The sequence below is a fragment of the Gouania willdenowi genome, chromosome 9 (assembly GCF_900634775.1).
Source record: "Gouania willdenowi chromosome 9, fGouWil2.1, whole genome shotgun sequence".
NCBI lineage: Eukaryota > Metazoa > Chordata > Actinopteri > Blenniiformes > Gobiesocidae > Gouania > Gouania willdenowi.
Window position 1 is genome coordinate 23850950 of NC_041052.1, and position 20423 is coordinate 23871372.

The 20423-nt window shown below is 37.6% G+C and overlaps 3 protein-coding genes across 3 annotated transcripts in view; all 3 read left to right on the forward strand.

The window, feature by feature from the left end:
* Positions 1-13262, forward strand: part of grk5l (G protein-coupled receptor kinase 5 like) — a 42698-nt gene extending 29436 nt beyond the window's left edge. Inside the window, exons 4-16 of the mRNA XM_028456987.1 lie at positions 487-564; positions 789-886; positions 2012-2104; positions 5471-5534; positions 5627-5767; positions 6425-6615; positions 8433-8470; positions 8577-8666; positions 8737-8945; positions 9023-9160; positions 10864-11001; positions 11094-11225; positions 11308-13262. Of these exons, the coding sequence (XP_028312788.1) occupies positions 487-564; positions 789-886; positions 2012-2104; positions 5471-5534; positions 5627-5767; positions 6425-6615; positions 8433-8470; positions 8577-8666; positions 8737-8945; positions 9023-9160; positions 10864-11001; positions 11094-11225; positions 11308-11391 (1494 nt within the window). The 3' untranslated portion in view covers positions 11392-13262. The remainder of the gene's footprint in view (positions 1-486; positions 565-788; positions 887-2011; positions 2105-5470; positions 5535-5626; positions 5768-6424; positions 6616-8432; positions 8471-8576; positions 8667-8736; positions 8946-9022; positions 9161-10863; positions 11002-11093; positions 11226-11307) is intronic.
* gapvd1 (GTPase activating protein and VPS9 domains 1) overlaps positions 1-20423 on the forward strand; it is a 748782-nt gene that overhangs the window by 159296 nt on the left and 569063 nt on the right. The gene's annotated exons all lie outside the window — the stretch shown is intronic.
* Positions 17527-20263, forward strand: star (steroidogenic acute regulatory protein). Its single transcript, XM_028457012.1, has 7 exons — positions 17527-17806; positions 18053-18160; positions 18296-18423; positions 18533-18691; positions 19137-19321; positions 19425-19518; positions 19628-20263. The coding sequence occupies exons 1-7, from the start codon at positions 17743-17745 to the stop codon at positions 19745-19747; spliced, it is 858 nt and encodes a 285-aa protein (XP_028312813.1). The 5' UTR covers positions 17527-17742; the 3' UTR covers positions 19748-20263.

Here is a 20423-nt window from a genome sequence, read left to right on the forward strand (position 1 = left end):
ACCCGTCAAGTAAAAAGTTGGATTCAACTAGATGTGCCACCTGTGACCTGACATTGTGAAACACCTTTATAAAGCATTTGAATGTTCTTCCAATAGCATATTTGGATTTATTCCCTGCACTCACAGACATGTACACTATGTTCGATTGTTTCAAACGTTAGATTGTTAGATTGTTTCAAATGTAGCTACAGAAATGATGTGTGTTTGCTTGTGATTATTTTTTGAGCCTTGGCGAGCAACCCTTCAAAACTGAAAAACGTTAGCTTTCATGATCAATGAATTAAAAAAGTGTTTTCCATAAAAACATTAAGGATATTCTGATGTCAATACTCAACTCTAAATACGTTGTTGACTATAAAACATCAAAGAAGTAATCACTTTTCCTTGGACCATATACCAATGATTGATGGTTTAGTGGTATTTCTGAATTAAGTAATTATGTATTCTTTTTAAAACTTGCTCTGATCAATAACTTTCATATTTTAGGAAGACTACGAGGTGACACCTGATGAAAAACGAAAAAGTAGAGGAGATCAGATCATCAAGACTTTTCTTTCCAAACAAGTGAGTATAACAGTTATTATATTTCACTCTTTGATGGTGATGGAGGGCAGCGTACTGATGAAGGTAGGCTAAGCAGACAATACAGCTCACAGATCTACTTTAATGATTGTGATCATTCATTTCTACTTTAAATATGTAATATTGTGTTTATCCAAAGGGATTGTGGAAAGTAATGTGTCACACAGTTTGTAATAAAAAGTGTGTTTTTGAATGTGTTGATGAAGTCACCTCACCATGTGGACGCTGCCGAGGGTTTTGCAGAGCAATGCAAAGAGAATCTGGAGCTCAGTCCATGTAAGGAGATCTTCAGCAACTGTCGCAAGTCAGTATTTTATTTATTTCCTGTCTTTAGCCTCACTTCTAAGTTGTTTTTAGATTTAGATTTTTCCTAGCTGTGACTATCACGGAATGCAGATGACTATGGTCCCATAGAGGTGTTGTGTGAACTGCTGGATGAGTGAGAACTTCCTGTAACTAAATCATGACAAGATGGAGGTGATTTTCTTTGGTAACAGAGAAAAGAGGACTACTGTCAGCAAGTACCAAGTCTGAAACCGTGGTGTTCTGATTGACTCAGGTCTCATCTCCACAGTGAAAGGTTTCATGACTCAGAAAGATCAGAAGAAAATGGGTCCGTGCTTTTATATCCAGCAGACTGGACTATTGTAATGGTCTTCTGACAGGAATCCCTCAAAAAGAGCGTCAAACAGTTACAGCTGGTTCAGAACGCTGCAGCTCGGGTCTTAACCAGAGGGGGGGCTGATGGCGCACTATGGCAGCCTCGCTTCCGTCAGGGCAGCTGTGGCTACAGTCATAGTTTACCACCACTAAGTGTGGAGTGAAAGAATAATCCCTTGATTCTGTAAAGCGACTTTGAGTGTCCAAAAAAGTGCTATATAAAATTGATGATGATTATTATTATTATTATTATTATTATTATTATTATTATTATTATTATTATTAACAAAGAGGTCAGAACACATTAGTCTAGTTTTAAAGTCTTTACACTGGCTCCCAGTCAGCCTCAGAATAGACTTTAAAGTTCTGCTGCTGGTGTATAAATGTGTGAATGGGTTTGGTCCAGAATACATCAGTGACATGTTAGTCAGGTATGAACCCAGCAGGTCTCTCAGATCTATGGACACAGGTCAGATAGTGGAGCCCAGAGATCACAGTAAACATGGTGATGCTGCTTTTAGTTGTTATGCTGCAAAGAAGTCAGCATCCAATGTGAACATTTTAAAATCCAGGTTAAAGGTTTTCTTTTTTCTCTACTGCGTATAACTAAGGGAGGTTTTTTTTTTCATGTTGATATAATTCACTTTTTTTGCACTTTTAATCATGTAAAGCACATTGAATTGCTTTGTGTATAAAATGTGCTATATACTGTAGATACATTTGCTTCTCCTTGCTTTGAGCCTGTTGTACTGTTTGTTTGATCCATTAGGGCGGTCCATGATTACCTGAGTGGAGCCCCGTTTGCTGACTACCAGAACAGCATGTACTTTGATCGCTTTCTGCAGTGGAAAATGCTGGAGAGGTCAGCTCATTTTTCCCTCTTTCACCCATTTCATAACTCTGAGATCAGCATTTTCAAACAATGAACCCACACACAAAGAAAAAGAGATGTTTGAAAGATGCTTTGAGCCACTCATAAGGATTTATTGTTGTAGTTGGTCCAATTCTACCACTTTTAGAATTTTATGGCTTGTAAAATTTAAAGTTGCTGGAGACTGTAATTTTTTTTTTAAATAGAAAAAGACATAGTGTAGGCCTTGTAGATCACTGTAAACGCTTGGTTCACGATGAAGAATGAAGTAAAAACACTTCTTTGCATCCATCTATGATACTCCATATCCCACAATGCAATGAGAAAAAATCTTTAACCTTCTACATTTCTTTGCTTTCTTAATCTCTGAGGCATACTTAGTCTTTATCGGTTAAAAAAGATTATCGTCTCCAGCAGCTTTCATATTTTTTATTGATATATTCAAAATTTACATAAAACTGGATTTTGAAAAGTAGTTCATCTGAAGATATTTTTAAAAGGCATATATTGTATCAACTTTGAGGATGATTTTCTGGTTGATCGATCGCTCCCTCTGACATTTTTATTTTCTGTTAGCGTTCATAATGTTATGGCTGTGGTTTGGATATCAGTCTTGGCAGAAGTGAAGCTTGGGCTTTTAATATCTACAATTTTAAATAATTTGCCCACACGAGCAGCAGATATACAAACCTTTGAATTGTGATCTATGTCTGAAATGGTCTGAACTGTTTACTCCCGTTCAACACCTGAGGGGTATTCCATAAAAGACGGTTAACAAACTCTGAGTCTATCCATAAACTCTGGGTCAACATACCCCGCGATTGGAAACTCTGGGTATCGGATTCCATTACAGCTGGTATGAAGTGGGTCAATCAACCCTGAGTATGTAAACCTTGGGTTACTTACGTGCACGCGCGCGATAAAAAGCCATCATCAATGGATCAGAGATTACTCGTGCTGCCATGGCAACCACCCGGAAGAGAGTGATTTATTCACCCTGATGGGTGAAATAAGCTGGCATTTGAGGAATATGAGGCTGTTCTAAAGGTGCGTTCACACCTTCAGTGACTATAGTGGATTAAATTGCCCGTGATTAGTCGCGCTTTTTGGTCCCTTCATCACTTTATTGCTTCAGTGACGTAACGAGCGGGGAATAATATGAATAAAATGTGTCTGAGGAGACGTGGCAGCAGCATAGGATGGCTGCATAGAGAGCCCTTCTGTTACAATGGCTATAAAGACAGTGACTGCTGCTTGATGTCACATCATTTATATTGATTTTTAATGTAATATTGTCGCCAGAGTCATCTCAATATCCAAAAAAAAAATGTCATAAAAAAAAAAACTGAAGCGGGACGCGAACCCTCGACCCATCGCTTTGAAAAGTGTCATAATTCACTGCGCCATCATAACTTCAAAGGTACGTGAGCTATAAATCCAACTATATTACAATATAAAACAACAATTGAGCCTCAAATGTTGATTCATTTAATCCTTTATATTATCCACAGGTTTGTATTCAGGGAACTTTACTACAGACGTCAGTAGATGTTTTAATGCAGATCAACCTCTCAGTGACTTTCACTAAATGCTCTGTATTCACAATGTTATAAAGAAAACTACTTTTGCACAAAAAAAAAAAAAAATTAAACGTAAAGCAACACAACATTAGTAATGATGTGAGCACATCTGCGGTGTGTGATGTTGCTAAAGTGTTTCAGAGAAAAGTGTCAAGGTTGAGGTTCATTTAAGTGTCCAGGTGGGCGGAGCCAGGTAGAAACCCAGGGTTTCTTCGATAAAACCTGCCAGCGACCAGGTTTAGTTCACGGACAATGTTGCCATGATAACATACTCAGTCACATTCTCAGTTTTCCTCATTTGAGCCACAACTTACTAAGAGTTTGAACATAACCCGCTTTATGGAATACCCCTCAGATTCACTGATCCAGAACAAAAACAGACTACATCCCTACAGTTTAAACCTAATTGATGTATAAGTAAAAAAGAAAGAAAAAGTGTAGGAACCTTTTAAAACAGTTATCACAGACATGCACAAAACAACCCGACACAAGCCAAAAAAAGAAAGCATGAAATAATTTATATCAACAAGTTCAGTCCTCCATTATCAGTTAACAGATACAAGTGAGGTGAATTGCACTGAACTTATTAGTTTTATAAATACTGTAGACGCAGCAGTGTTCAATTTGTCGACAATAACTTAAACAAAAACTCTTTGTCAACAACGTTTTATTGCGTGACTAATTTGTGACAACAAAAAATAAAAACGTACCCTATACGATGACACTGGCTTGCCAGATTGTTTTGCTTTGTAACCAATTCAACATCTTAACTGAAATTTAAACTCTCAGTCTATCTTTGATTGGATGATGACCAAGCCCCGCCCGTAGTAGTGATGCACATCCAGTTTAGGTGCACAGGCACCTTATGATGAGCATTAGCTTGCATTAATATCTTAAACCCTCATGTCTCAGTTAGAAAAAGCTGCTTGTGTGAACTGTGGTAGAGCGAGGTAGAGAATGGATAAGGAGAGAGAGAGTGAGTGGTGACTATTGGAAAGCCGCTGACTCAGATCAATAGCACGTCATTTGATGATTCACTGCGGTTACTTTCAACAGCGCAAATAAACTTCTCCAAACGACTTCTCAAACGTGTAAATTTAAAATGCACTAAACATTATGTTCCTGTAAGTGCATATTAATCAATTACAGTAAAAAATCAAAAAGAATGCTGTCAATTTCATCCACAAAAAAAAAAAGTTTGGTTAATTGAATTGAAATAATCAATCAGAGGATTTTATTTTATAATTTTTTTTTTTTTTTTTACATATCTTAGGAACATTTAATTTGTTGTACCCTACCAGATATTTTCTGGTTGTTCTACAGCTTTTTAGCCTTTGCTAAGCTTCCCCAGCACCAGTTTTAAGGTTAATGGTCGTAATCTTGCAGGTTGTAAGTCATTTGTTCAAATTTACAGAAAATAAACGGCGACTTGTCAAGAACATCATTGTCTTACACATTTTCAATCAGGCCTTGGACATAATATAGTAATGTGACACAATCTTAGTTTAAATGATTAAACACATTGTTAAAGGTGTGATAAAATGACAAACATAAATCTATTACATAAAAACAAAACTGTCAAATTACAAGAAATACTAAAATAAGACTGATTTCCAGGTTTTTTTTTGTTTTTAACACTAAAAATGAAAGAATCCTAAATGTGAATTGAACTAAAGTCTTTGAGTAACTAAGATTAAAATGAATGTAACGCAGTAAGAGAAGTTATCAGTAGGCTCTCAAAGAACAATCTGTCATGTGCAATCTGTGTTTTTGTCAGACAACCGATCACTAAGGACACATTCAGGCAGTACCGAGTGCTGGGGAAAGGTGGATTTGGAGAGGTGAGCGGTGCAGCAATATGTGTCATAGGCGATTTCTCACGTGTTGTGATTTAAAGCTGAAACCTGAGACTTGGAGTTGTTTTTCTTCTCAGGTGTGTGCGTGCCAGGTCAGAGCCACAGGGAAGATGTACGCCTGCAAGAAACTAGAGAAGAAAAGGATCAAGAAGAGGAAAGGGGAGTCCATGGCTCTCAATGAGAAGCAGATCTTAGAGAAAGTCAACAGTAGATTTGTGGTGGGTAAAGAAGAGTCTTGCATGTTTGTTTGAGCTCTTTAATCAATGACAATTGAGTCGAACATCAATCCAACCAGACAAAATAAAGAGGAAAATTGGTCTGCAAACAGAGCCTTTCAAATGTTGTTTGTGAAATACGATGCAGTCACCCTCCACTCAGTGCTGCAGACCCCATCATCAAAGTTTCTGAGCTTTTTGAAAGTAGACAAGTAACTTCTCATTTACTGCATAATGTAAATATTTCACCCGTTAACTCAGTTTAAACATTGGATCAGAGGCTTTCAGGCTCTCCCCAAACTGTCAATTTTTTGTTTTGCTTTAGTGTAGAAGCTACATGTTATAGTCATAAGAAAATTCAATATGTCAGTATGCTTTGCATGATAAATGGGAGTGAATTTGATCATGAGGAAGGCAACATGGCAGCTACATTTGTCAGACTGACTTTCTATTCTTATTGGTCAAAATGTCTTCTTATTAAATGATCACATGTACCACTGCAATGTTCCTCTACTGAAATTCTAGCTTATATGAAACACTGCATGATAAACTCCATCTGATTGGGTTTCTCTACATCTTGTTCCAGTACTGGAGAGATTTAGAAAACACTAATTGTATTTGAATAATAAAGTGCATGAGCATCTTTCTGTCCTCTCTTAGGTGAGCTTAGCGTACGCGTACGAGACCAAAGATGCTCTGTGTCTGGTGCTGACCATCATGAACGGCGGCGACCTGAAGTTTCACATCTACAACATGGGCACACCAGGCTTTGACAAAGACAGGGTTCAGTTTTACGCTGCACAGATCTGCTGTGGACTCGAGCATTTGCACAGGGAATCTATTGTCTACAGGTAATGCACTCTAACTAGTTAAAGTTAAAGTTTTCATTTTCACAGCTTTATCAATTTATTTTCTGACACATTGTCAGTACATCTGCCTCCATGTTGGGGCAGTGTTTTCTATATTTATGCTTTACTGCCGTGGATTTTATTAGAATTTTAAATCACAAATTAATTGTGTCATAGTTTAATCAAATTTTTAAATGATTTCCTATCACATTAAATGTCACTGAACAAATATGGAGAATTTTTTTTTATTTTATTTTTTTAACTCAAACCCTGTGGCTGTGTTTGAAATGGCGTACTCCGTACTATACAACACAAAGTCAATGATAATATACTGTTTTAGTGTCCATAATCATAATGTGTTGTTGGTCCTAAAGATCTCTATACTTAGTGGCCCACTTAGCCTCACTTTTCATGAAGGTGGAAATCCTGGTCAGGTAGTCACAGTTTACTTGCTTCCTGCTGTTCTTCGGTAAGCAAACTTACCTTTTACTCCCATTTTACCACTTCTCCATCAAATTGCAATGCCTTTTCTGCCATTTTTTTTAGTTTCAAGACATTTTTGGCATTTATAAACCCTTTCCACCGCTCTTCACATCTAATGTTGCATATGTTTACCCATTGTTGTCACTTTTACCCTCTTTTCTCCATTATTCGTGCATATTTTGTGCACATTTAACCACATTCACTTTTTATCATGCCCATCATTTGCCAGTTTAAACTAATTGTTTCAATATTGTCACTTTGAATGCCTTTTCACCACTTTTTCTGTCTGTTTTTGCCCACTCTAATTTGCAACTTTGGTTTTTAAAATCCCATTTCACCTCCTTTTCCACCATATATTAACCCATTTTATTTTTAAAAAACAAGGATTTACATCTTTAAGATGACTATTTACTATGGCGCAAATAATAATGCACTTCCTGGATAACAGTGTGCTGTATATTATTCAGATAAATAAATACATGTGGTTATCACAGATTCATAGAATAATGGACCATCATTTTGCTAACTTTATGGATGGTCCCCAAAAATCTCTCCCCTTTATTCCGCATTATAGATGGCTGTTCTCTAATGTTCATTTCTGTGTTCAACCACCTTCAGGTACATTGAGAGTCCCCTGGTCTCTGGAACCTTTATTTTGGGGGTTGCGGGCTGAAATGGTTGAGAACCCCTTGTCTACTATATACTAATAGCATGATTAGGATGATGACCTTTCCCACTGAAGTATACTTCCAAGTTTCCCAAGATGCATTTCGAACCTACAATGACAAAAACCTGAAGCACACTTAGGTCAAATATCCCTAATGATTCACCACCTTTGAAAGTTCTGAAAGCATTTTAAGCGAGAAAGTGACAAAGTAGAATGTTAACATCTGGTCATGTGATGCATAAAACTCACGGAAACACATTTCATGCTGACATTTCAGAGATTTTTGGGGCCACGCCATTATGCTACTCACCAAACTTCAAAACAAGAGCCCTATTTACAAAATCATAAAAAAATGGAAGACAAGAAGAGACACTTTTGTTTTGGAAAGGTGATGTTTGATTTTTTTTAGCTTGAAGCCGGTACAAGGCCTATTTTACATTCCACTCGCAATGCATCATGGGGTAGGTTGAGGAGTGTGCACACCATGAGTGTACATCCGGGTATTTGTTGTGTACTCAATCATTTCATACTATCTATTATCTAATGTATGAGTAGCAAGTTAGTATGCAATTTCAAACACAGCCTGTTTCTCTATATTTTTGGTCTTCCACTAACCTCACTGCATTTGAATCTAAGTATTTGAAAAACATTTCTTGTTTGTGATTTGTAGAGATTTGAAACCAGAGAACATCCTTTTGGATGACAATGGTGAGTGTTTGCAAAGGTGATCTATGGATTTTTACAGTGCACTGAAAAAATTGATCTGATCATGTCACAGTTTCAGGAACTGACTGTTGGCTTTATTATGTGACAGGACACATTCGTATCTCGGACCTTGGGCTGGCCATTAAAGTGCCTGATGGAGAGCTTATCAGAGGGAGAGTTGGGACTGTTGGTTACATGGGTAAGAAGATTTCTAAATGTTCTTTATTTATGTGTTCAACTACATCAAAAGGGTTAATGTGTCTCTACAGCTCCAGAGGTTATAAACAATGAGAAGTACGCCATGAGTCCTGATTGGTGGGGTCTTGGCTGTCTCATTTATGAGATGACGGCGGGACGATCGCCGTTCCGTGCGCGCAAGGAACGAGTGAAACGTGAAGAAGTGGAGAGAAGGGTGCAGGAGGAAGAAGAAGAGTACAACGAGAAGTTCACAGAGGACACCAAGGCCATCTGCAGAATGGTGAGGCTCAGCCGTGACCTATCTTTATGGAGGTAGAGAGATGACTGATAAATAATGAAGTGATTCATCTCACACAGCTGCTCACCAAAGACCCCAAGCAGAGGCTGGGCTGTAAGGTGGACAGAGCAGAAGGCGTGAAGGCCCACTCCTTCTTCAAAAACATCAACTTCAAGAGGATGGAGGCGGGAATAGTGGAGCCTCCCTTTGTGCCTGATGTGAGTTGTCATGGCGGCCCTCAGCTCTTTAGCACCGAGCAGCAGATCTTTTCATAAACAGAATTGATTAAACTTTTCGTCATAGTTTTTGTCGACTACATTTCAATAACTTGACTCTGACTAATTAAGAAAATTACACTGAACGAAAACTAATATTACAATATATTGAGTTTTTCATTGACTAATAAAAATGTAACTTTAACTTTGTCACATGGGACAAAATCCATTCAGAACTCATGTGATCACATCAAATCTGTCTATTCACACACATTAATACAATTCCATATCAGGTTAATAAGTAATAGTTTAATCTTTATTAAAAAATGCATTAACTCTTGTGCTGTATGTTTTAGTTGACTGTATCTGTAACAGATTTAGTAGACTAAAATAATAATATCATTTAGATGACTAAAAGTAGACTATAACTGGATTAGCCTTGATGACTAATTTTTGACAAAAACCAAGTTGCATTTTAGTCAAAAGACTAAAACTAATTCCAAATTTGTTGTCAAACTTAAGTCTGGTGGGAAGAAGCCATAATTGACTTGATTATCAGCTGATTTTTATGAAAATCAATGTGGAAAACTAAAAAAGAAAACCACACAACAAAAGAGAACTGTTGGACCGAAACTTTCCCTTTTAACCTTTTTTATTTTGTTTATCTAATGGCTATTTTTTATCTGCTGTCCCTGGTCAACTGTTAAAAGTAACCCTTAAAACAAAATCTGCCAACATTAGTGCAATAATAAATGTCACATTCTAAAATGGCATAAAAACATTCATAAACCTTAATAATTCACCTTCCTAAAAATGTACAAGTCAGTTTCATTGTATTGTTCATTACGTATTTTAAGTACATATAGAAATAAAATGCAACAGAACTCCTGACTATCAGGGCAGATCTGAACTCAAAAGCCATTTTCTGCTTTGAAAAAAATGCAACATGACTCAAATCAGAATAATTTCTAACGATCTAATGCTGTGGTGTTTTGAAACTGGTGTAATTTTTACTATATATCATGAATACACTCAGTGGATTATTGATTAGTCGTTTAGAAACTTTTTAAGTGGTAATATAAGACTTCTTCAACAGGAGCATAAACAGTATTGCATATGACCCTATACAGGGTTTTAATGGTCTACTGGTGCCTATTCTTGGTGATGCAGGGCAAAGGCAGGTTTACACCCTGAACAGGACATCAGTTTAATACAGGACTAACATGCAGGGAAGGTCATTGACCTCTGACTCCTCCTTGGCCAATGAGCTTGACTGCTGGGAGGCAACAATGTAAACCACATCTGCCAATGGAAAGATCTGAGAGATGAGATGCCTGTTCCAAATGGACCATTAATATGATATTTAGTATGTCTTTTTTTGTTTATGTTTAAGTTCTAATCTGTTGAGAAAAGCCAATAGTTGAAAATGACTATCTGTAATGTTTGTGTGTTTTACTTTACTGTTTCTTTTAAAGGTTTTTTTTAAATTGTTGTGAAGATAAACATTTTTGTAGTTTAAAAACTTGGTAAGTAGAGCAAATCGCTTTCAAACCCCTTGCTCGTACGTAAACCAGTGCAGTAGATAAAGAGTCACATCAGAGAGTTTTTCCACCCTTCATGAAAACAGTGAGTTAGTTCAACTGGGTAAATCATGAAACTGTTTCTTGTCTTCCAACCACATCTTAATGTCCTCTGCCCTCTTTCAGCCTCGGGCTGTGTACTGCAAGGATGTGTTGGACATTGAGCAGTTCTCCACAGTGAAAGGAGTGAATTTGGACCAAACCGACAATGACTTCTACTCCAAATTTGCTACAGGCAGCGTTTCCATCCCGTGGCAGAACGAGGCAAGTTCAGGCTTAAAAAGAACTCTCTTTGTCATCTTTTTTCTGCTAATCTAATTTTCATGTCTGCATTATCTTTCTCCCCCGTCACTCAGATGATTGAAACAGAGTGTTTCAGAGATTTGAACGTGTTTGGGGCCCAGGGGATGATACCTCCTGATCTGGACTGGAATCATCCACCAGAGCCCCCCAGACGCAGCCTGCTGGACAGGATCTTCAGGAGACATGTATGTGAGGCTAAAGAAAACCTCACCACTTTGGACACACGCATTTAAATGATGCCATGCAAATTTTCTTCTCGCTTTACAGCATCCAGAGGTCTCCATCTCCAACAGCCATGTGCAGTCTTCCAGTGTGAACTCTGTGGACTCCATGTCCAACTCTGCCCCCTAGTGGCACTTTGGCAAAGTGGGAGCCTCACGTAGTACACGCAGAAAGTATAAAGTACAGGAAGGCGCATTAATGGATTTCCCTGCTGCTTATTGGTTCAAAGCTGGGGCCTGAGCTGCTGCTGGAGACAGCCTATCAGAAAGGCTAAATGGTCCTTCCCAGGACAGAGAAGAGGACCTGAGACTCTGGGCCTCTGTGGATGGATACTCCAGTTATGTATGAAAATGAGAAACTTTACTTACCCTCAGGATTTGTGGACCTTAGAGTAGAGCCACTGATGTTAATAAAAATCGAACAGGATAGTTACCAATTAATATTCAGGGGATCCATTGTATAATAAAGACCACCACAGGAAACAGATGATGGGGGTCTCTGTGCATTTTCTGAGTTTCTTGATTTTTCCACAGAAGAAGTTTCTCTATAGTTGTTTAACTTCCCGGCCTGTATCTTCTACCAACTCTTCTTAACCATCCTTCCTCTAAGTGTCTTCAACTGCACATCCAAGCTTACTCTCTGTCTGTATTTCACCTCCAAGGCTCAGATCACTTCTAACATTCAGAAAACATCACCTTAACAGCCTCAACGCATGACGTGCATTGCCTTGCATACACTCAGGCCAAAGATTACATTCATTTGTGATGCCGTCTTCCTGTTTGTTGTGTTTGTTTTTGAAGCTGTCATTTAGAAACACGGGGAAATCTGAAAGTAAGCATGAGCCGCCATCATATCATTACTGCTTAAAGCACACACACATACTGTACGCACAGTACACAGCCAATCTGATGTACAGACATTCGCTTTTCGCTTCATTCCACTGACGTTACCATCACACGCAGACGGCTCCCTCATTTTACAGCATCACTTTATTTGTGAGATAATGTGGAGTTTGTAAAGCTAACTATTACGCTGTACAGAAATACAGACATTTCCTCTCCTTCAGTTTTCTGCACAGTCCCGTGGAGTGGAGCTACTGCACTCAGCCTGACTTATTAGTTGCACAATTTGAAAAATAAAAAAGGAAAAGAAAAGAAATGTCATGCGGTTTTGTTACCAAATGGAAATGTTTTACCTCTGATCATCAAGGCACATTATTGTATAGATATTGTCAGATGCCGCTTTTTTACATTTAAAACTAAAGTGTTCTTTTTCTCCCTTTGCTTTCTCCATGAAAGGAAAGGCACTGCTGCATACGTAGCTATTGTTGTATTATTGTTTTTTTCTCTATATATTTTCCCTTTTGTTCTTCAAAATGCCTCACAAATCTAAAGGGTCTTTCTTTTGTTTTGCACCCAAATTTATGTCAGTCACACAGAGGAAGACACCCAATGATCCTACACCCTAACACAAGGAAATGGCCTTCTCACAGTAACACAACCAATCAGAAAGGAGGAAGAGTTCTGGCTCTGTATATTATTATTCCCTTGAGGTAGAGACGCTGGTCCATGCAGTAATTTAATTGTCCTCGGTGATCTCACTCGAGCTTCTTTATTTTCTGCTTACTTTAAAAACATTTTTAATGGTGGATATGTGAAAATATATTTTTAAAAATCTGCGTACTTGATAGATTTAACCCAGAAGCAGACTGAAGTGCCTCTTTGTTTGCATGATCTCCCAGACAATGTCCACACCAGTGTGAGCCCTCTTTTTATTCCCTGACTGTCATGCTGTTTGCGTCACCGGGGAATGCCTCAACACACACACACACACACACACACACACACACACACACAAACTCACTCATTTTGTTGGAAGTGAATGAAGGAAAGGAAGGAATCGAGGGGAATTATTCTTAATGTGATGTAAAGCAAAGTACTGAGTGCATGTGAAAGCCAATCCCTTTATGCCCTTCAAGTCCTAATAAACTCTGTACCATACTTTGACTCCTTTTCTTCCCTCTTTGGCGTCACCGGCTGCAGGAAAAAATAAACCATCTTCATCTAAAATTATATTAGGTTATGAAAAGTAAATATTTTTATAATTTTAAGGTCAGTTTAGCATTTGAGGGCTTTAGTACATTAAAAGTCATAAATGAGATCCATTATCATGAAATCATTCTTGAAATTCTGGACAACTTGCTTAACCTTCTTATTAAAGCAATGAGCAGCTAATCCAAGATATGAAATCTGTCATGTTTTAATAGTTCCCACTAAATAGATCTCAAAACATTTTCATTCTGTTATTAGTTAACGTGATTTTTTTTTTTTTATTTCTACTAATATTGTTACCAAGCCTGTAACAGAGGGGCTTGTTTTAGTTGTTTTTGTCTAAATCTACTAATCCACTCTAAGTTTTATGTATTCATGTGTATCAGAGTAGTGTAGTAAGCACTTTTTTTGTTCCTGGGACATACTGCCATACTTGTACTTGTGGTGTGTGAGTAAAGATAATGTTATCTGTCGGAAACATGGATGAACGGATATTAGTCTCTACTGATCCAATGCAACCAGTTTAACCTGAGATTGAGCTTTATGCAAAAACATTATCAGTCAGGTGTCATTTCTTTGTTAATTGTCAAATTTTGGCAAAGTATATTTTTTTTTATTGTTTGACATTTTTTTGTAATCAGATCATATTTTTAAACTTGATTTTCACACACTGTAATATAGAATAAGGCTTTCAGCAGTGATTAATAAAATCTAACGCTCTAGATATGAATTAGTGAATGAACAGAAGTATTTATCACTTGGAGTCACCAATATTGAATGGCTTGACTGCACTGTTTCTGGTTAGGCTCTGATTTGCAGTGTATGTGACTAAAGGTTTGTATAATACACTGTGTGACAGGTGTTAGGTAGGTGCACTAATTAAAAACACTACAAATGGTGACCTGCAGGAAGAACACAGGTTGTTTAGCCATTGGTATGAGGACAGTGGAATAGGGCAGGTGCACACCTTATTCCACATGAGCATGCAGAAGGTGCAGGAAAAGCTGGTAGGAGATTCTGTTTGGTGTGTGTATGGTATGTTGTGTTGGTGTCTTGCACATGACATTTACCATCTTTATTATTTCAGATGTGCTTCCCTACTTGTTCCCTGCTTGAGTGGAATACAGCTGGTTGTTGGTAGACTACCGACAGACCAGGTATTTTAAAGTTTGTTTGTAGTTCATCTTTTATTGATACGTTTTAATGTTTTTTGTATTAAAGTGTTTTGTATGGTTATTAATGTTTTCTTTGCAGAGCATCGGGGTCCATACGCTGCTCTTGCTGAAAATAATTTGTTTGTTTTGTTTATTAGTCAGGCTTTGTTTCCTTTGTTCTAGTCCGTCCTGACACGTGAGCCGGTCAGGGGCAAATAGCTGGGTTTTCCTATTTTCTTCTTCTCTTTATTCATTTTTTGTTTTGCGTTTTATTTGAACTTGTGCTCCCCCTTTGTCACCAATACCCGGTAAGCTCTCAGTCAGGCCTTCAGGTGGGGCCTTAAGGGTGTAAGTGTGCCGTGCATATTCACGTGTGTAAACGCGTTGAGAGGAATATTTGAATTGCAGTGTGTAATTGTTGTGAAACCATATTCCCCCCCCCACAAATCCTGTCACCATAATTGAGAGTTGAACTGGGAGTCTGGTATGGTGAGGCTTATTAATCTTTATGAACTGGTTTTAATAATAAAGATTCTTTCTCCCTACCTATTGGACTGCTTCTTTTGTATTGCTAAATCCTTAAGCGGGTGTAACACAAGGCCTGTGTGTTCCTGTGGTAAATGAGAGATTATACCCTGCAGAAGGCCAAAGGGAATGATGGATGATACCTGCCACACAGCCAGATGGACTCGAGGTTAAAGGTTAAGGTGACTTCAGTCTCCGTTAGGGTTTATTCATCCTTCCTGTTTACTCTGCTGGACTTGGTCCACTTTATAGTCAGATGGCTTACATCTCCCCTGACTGATTCCACGCCCCTCTCTGATTGTGTGCACTGTTGACGTCTACTGTGATAATATTACTGTTAGATAGCTTTGAGTGTTTTTGAACAGGGACACCAAGGTTCTCCAGCGACGTGATTAAAAGGACAAATCACATGACCAGCAAATGGTTGGACACGCTTCCAAAATGAGTGTGACTCGATTTTCCATCTCGGTGGAAGTCAATCAGACATTACATCAATATAAATGTGAGTTTTACCCATGGAAAACAAATATCACTAACCTCTGCCTTAGAGGCAGCATCACTAACCATCAAAATGTAGTGATGTAGTTGTGAAGTCTTTAAGAAGTGTTTATTTCAAGTGTTCCATCTTATTTGAATTTATTTTGGCAGTCTTCACAAACAAAAAAAAAAAAGTGCAGAACAAACAATTGTCCAATTCATCCACCAAAAGGGTGTAGGTTGGAGCTAAAGCTTATCGACACCTACCCCATCACAACAAAACAAGGTTCTCTACATAATATCACACACAAAAACTATTTAACTTAAATTACTATTTTCACAATATACATTCAATATGTTCTGCTCAAGTTTTATATATACAGTTTATACATTTACATCAAACATATGTACACACGTATACATACATACATACACATGAATGTATATCACATGTACATAATATTATACTATTTCATATTTACAACACAAATTTCATCAATTTAAAGTGTCATATAAATTAACAAAAACCTTTTATGTTTAAGAATCAATATATTTTATACCGTTATATACATGTTATATATTATTGTTGTCCAAGGTAAAATTATTGCTCTTCTTTCTTATACTTACTAACAATGTATGATTTATAAAGCTTTTTAAACTGGTTTATGTAGGTGCTTTTTTTTTTAATTTTCATCCTTTAGGCAGTTCCATAATTTAACGCCTGCTATTGTTATACTCGTCTTTTTCAGTGTTGTCCTAGCATATTGGATCTTGAAATGTAGTTTTCCTCTTAAATTATATTCCCCTTCTCTCTCTAAAAATCTTTTCTGCAACTCTTTTGGAAGTGCATCTTTATTTGCTTTATAAATCATTTTGGACAGTTTTGAGTTGGATGAGATCTGGGAGTTTTAAATCTGGTGTTTTTGAGAATAATCCATGTGTGTGTTCTCTGTATCCTGCGATATGTATCAGTCTGATGGCTCTTTTTTGCATTATGAATAACGGTTGGATGTTCATCATGTATGTATTTCCCCAAACTTCTAGACAGTAACTCATATATGGTAAAACAAGTGTACAATAAAGAGTGTGAAATGCTTTTTGATTAAGAATGAGCCATGTTTTGCCCAGGACAGCAATACTCCTCGACAACTTCTTTTTAATGTGTGACTTAGCAGATCCCGTGATCCAAGATCACACCCAAAAATATTATTAGCATTAGCAAAACAAAAAAAAGTTATCGTCACAGGAAAACAATTTTTGCATTAAAAAAAATGGCTTTAATTCCAATGGTAACTGTCAACATTCTTGTTCATGCCTCAAATGTATATCCATCTTCTCCAGAGTATAACCTTAGTAGGACTATATCCAACACTTGTAGCCAATGGGCACATGCCTCACGTTAGAGACTATAGCGCTAACATACTGTATATACAGTATTTTGAACATAGACACGCTGATTATAAACTTTTATCAAAGTCCCCTTTGTCATCAAAATACATTTAGCCAAAATTTTGTATTCCCTAGAAGCAAATGTTGCTATTATTCCCGGCCCCCTTCTTTTGATAAAAATTAAAAACAAGATTTCAATCTAAATTGTTGACCTTTTACAACTTTCCAAAAAAAGTTGTTTTCTATTGTGCTCAATGTGGTTGGACACAACCATACAACACTATAAAAAAGTGAATTGGTTGTTAAATGTGTTCACATGTAGTTGAGTGGGTCACAAAGAGTTAGAGGTTGAATGTGACGATCGACTGATACAATAATAAACCCTGACCTCATGAAAGAAGTGCTGTTCATTTTCCCAATTTTATTTTGAAAAGCTGAAACCAGAGATGATCAGCAGGGCTCATGCTGCAGTGTGACTCGTGAATAGGGAACATGCATGCACAAGCAAAAGAAAATAAAAAATACCAGAGGAAATTACACGTACGTACATGTGTGCGTGTGTCCAGCACTGGATGTTATCTTACACAATGTTTGTGAGGCTGTCAGACATGCTCATCTTGTCCGTGCAGCAGCCTTGGTGACATGGTCGTCGGAAGAGTGAGGCCACGGGTGTTATCTACATGATGATAGCAGAGCGACCTTGAGGAGAGTGTGCACATATAAATACAAGCACATTTTAACACCCACAGCTAGAAACCCAGGAATCTCTGCAACAGCGATCATCAGCCGCTACTAACCCAAAGGGATTCGCCTCAAAGAACATCATTGAAATTTAGTTTACAATTTAGTTTTTCTCAAAACTACTGAAACCACTTTGAGCAAAAATGTTGCCTGCAACTTTCAAACTATGTGCTGGCATCTCTTATCGGCATATGAGGAACATGACAGGTGAGTGCTTTCACATGGAGAGACATTCATGCTGTTTTTTTGATTTTTCTACATACACTAAAATCTACATTTTCCTTTCTGAGTTCCACCTTAGATAAGGAGCTAAAGGAAAAGAGAGTACATAAAACTTAGCTCTAATCATTTCCTCTTGAGCAGTTCTTTCACTTTTTTTCATTGCAGATGTGATTTAAATACTTCTAATAAGTGCAAAAGAATGGAATAGATTGTTTGCTTTCTTTATTTTAGGTTTGAGGAAAAATGCCATGGTGGCACTTCATCATGAGATGAACAGACTGGCAGGCCCAGGACCCAGTAACTGGATCAGCCAAGTCCGCAGACGCAGCTCTCTTCTCAGTGAGTTAGATATATGACAAATACTTGAAAATGATGAACCAATAACAGATCAAATTATGGTAATCATTTTTTTCTGTCATAAAGATGTATGAACATTAAGGATAAAGATGAGGTTGTGTGGTGCTCTGTTGGAAGGTTCTCGGATACAAGAGGAGGGTTTCAGTGAGGAAGAGATGTCTTATGTGAAGCAAGGAGAGAACGCGCTGCAGAAAGCCATTGGGATCCTTGGGGAACAGGACGGCTGGACCATTGAAACCGTAGCAGTAAGTACAAAACTAAGACAACACTCTTAGTTACAATGTCCTAGCATGGGTGATCAAAAATGAGCCTCAAACTACTTATGTTAAACTTCCTTTTTTTGCCTTCCTTCAGGCAAATGGAGACAAAGTCCTGAGTAAAGTGTTGCCTGACATTGGGAAGGTATTCAAGCTGGAAGTTGTTCTGGAGCAACATCCTGATGACCTTTACCAAGAGCTAGTGGGAAACATGGAGCAAATGGGAGAGTGGAACCCAAATGTCAAGGAGGTCAAAGTAAGAGGAAAACAGCTTTGCTAAGATTAAACTATGTGACACTTTACACCTTATTCAATCTTCTACAATCTTACTGTTTGTGCTTTACTTCTGACATGAGATAATATGACGATTTGAAGAAGCGCCTGATGATAGCCAACGTGTACATTTATGACAAAACTAGAAACAATGAAAAAATACCACAATATTTATATACAACACATGTTTCCCACTCCACATTAAATTGCTCCTACACTGCTTTCAATCCTTCCCAAACCTGAAATGAAATGAAACATTCAATGTTTCTTTAAATCCAAAGACTTCAGACACATTCTTGAAGTTTCCTTGTTTAAAAATGTGAGTTTAAAAACAAGCAGCACTGCTAACCTCATCGGGGATGTTGAGAATGAGGTGGATTGATAAGTCTGAGGCGTCTACTGCAGCGTTGTACAATCTGATATTTCAGATTCTTCAGAAAATTGGCCACGACACAATGGTCACCCATGAGGTGTCGGCAGAAACTCCAGGAAATTTGGTGGGACCCAGAGATTTTGTCAGTGTCCGCTGTGCCAAACGCAGAGGCTCCGCCTGTTTCCTGGCTGGGATGTCAACCCAACACCCCAAAATGCCCGAGCAGAGGGGTGTAGTCAGGTGAGTTACTGGGAACAAAGCTGTAGTCTGAATTAAATAAATGCATAAATATTTGTAATGACCTTTACCCTCATACTATTTCTTTAAATATCATGTTATCCAGAGCAGAGAATGGTCCCACCTGTATAGTAATGAAGCCATGTGCAGAGGACCCAGAAAAGACCAAGTTCACCTGGTTACTAAGCATAGATCTAAAGGTATGAAACTAACACTGGTGCAGTTTTATTTTGATATTTCACTCATTATTTCAATCAGCAGAAAAATGGTAGTCTAGAACATCTAACAGTAGTACTTTGTCACCTTCAGGGCTGGATCCCCAAGACAATCATAAACAATGTGCTGTCGCAGACACAGGTGGACTTTGCCAACCACCTCAGGCAAAGGATGACTAATAATGTTTCCATGGAGCTGGCTCAGGCCTGCTGACACAAAGCGGCTCCTGAGCTCTGACCCAAAGAGCTACAGAGGAACAAGAACTACGACTCGTTGGAAAATAGAAGTTTTGAGCAAATATCCTGCACTTTATACGACTTTAGTAGTGAGTTAGGACGATTTAGCAAAAGCTTGCAAAATACATGCTAACACTACGTTTGTCGATTCAACTCTTTAAGTTATTTCAATGAGGAAAGAATAAAAAGACTTATTGAAATGATACAACTGAACTTTTATTAATCAACTAGAGCTGTTTGAGCTAAACGTTGCCATTTTGTTTTACTGTTTGGATCGTCGCTATCTCTTAGATCATCCAAATGATTGAGATTTAGTTTGATTGGTTGTTGTTCCCTCTCTTTTCATATATTCAAGCTTTTATTTTACTTTTTTAATTTATTGATATTGCACTACCTGAAATATCGCAGCTACTGCCATTTAAATAAATACATGACAATGATGTTGTTGCGCTTTTGTGAAAATGTTAAAGAATAAAATCCTGAATAAATTTCAGTGTGTGTTTTTTTTTTTTGTTTTGTGTAGTTTTTGATTTTCTGTTTAGCTTGCAAACTATTTCATACATTAACTTTCAACTGCACTTTATAATAACTTGTGTTGTCCTTCTATAGTACACAACTTGTGTTGAAGCAGTAACATAATAAATAAAAATAAG

Bases quoted from the DNA above. Each gene is read 5' to 3' on its own strand.
- star (XM_028457012.1), top strand. From the start codon at position 17,743: ATGTTGCCTGCAACTTTCAAACTATGTGCTGGCATCTCTTATCGGCAT. The intron at 18,161-18,295 runs GTGAGTTAGATA...CTCTGTTGGAAG, and splicing joins CAGACGCAGCTCTCTTCTCA to GTTCTCGGATACAAGAGGAG. The intron at 19,519-19,627 runs GTATGAAACTAA...TGTCACCTTCAG, and splicing joins TACTAAGCATAGATCTAAAG to GGCTGGATCCCCAAGACAAT.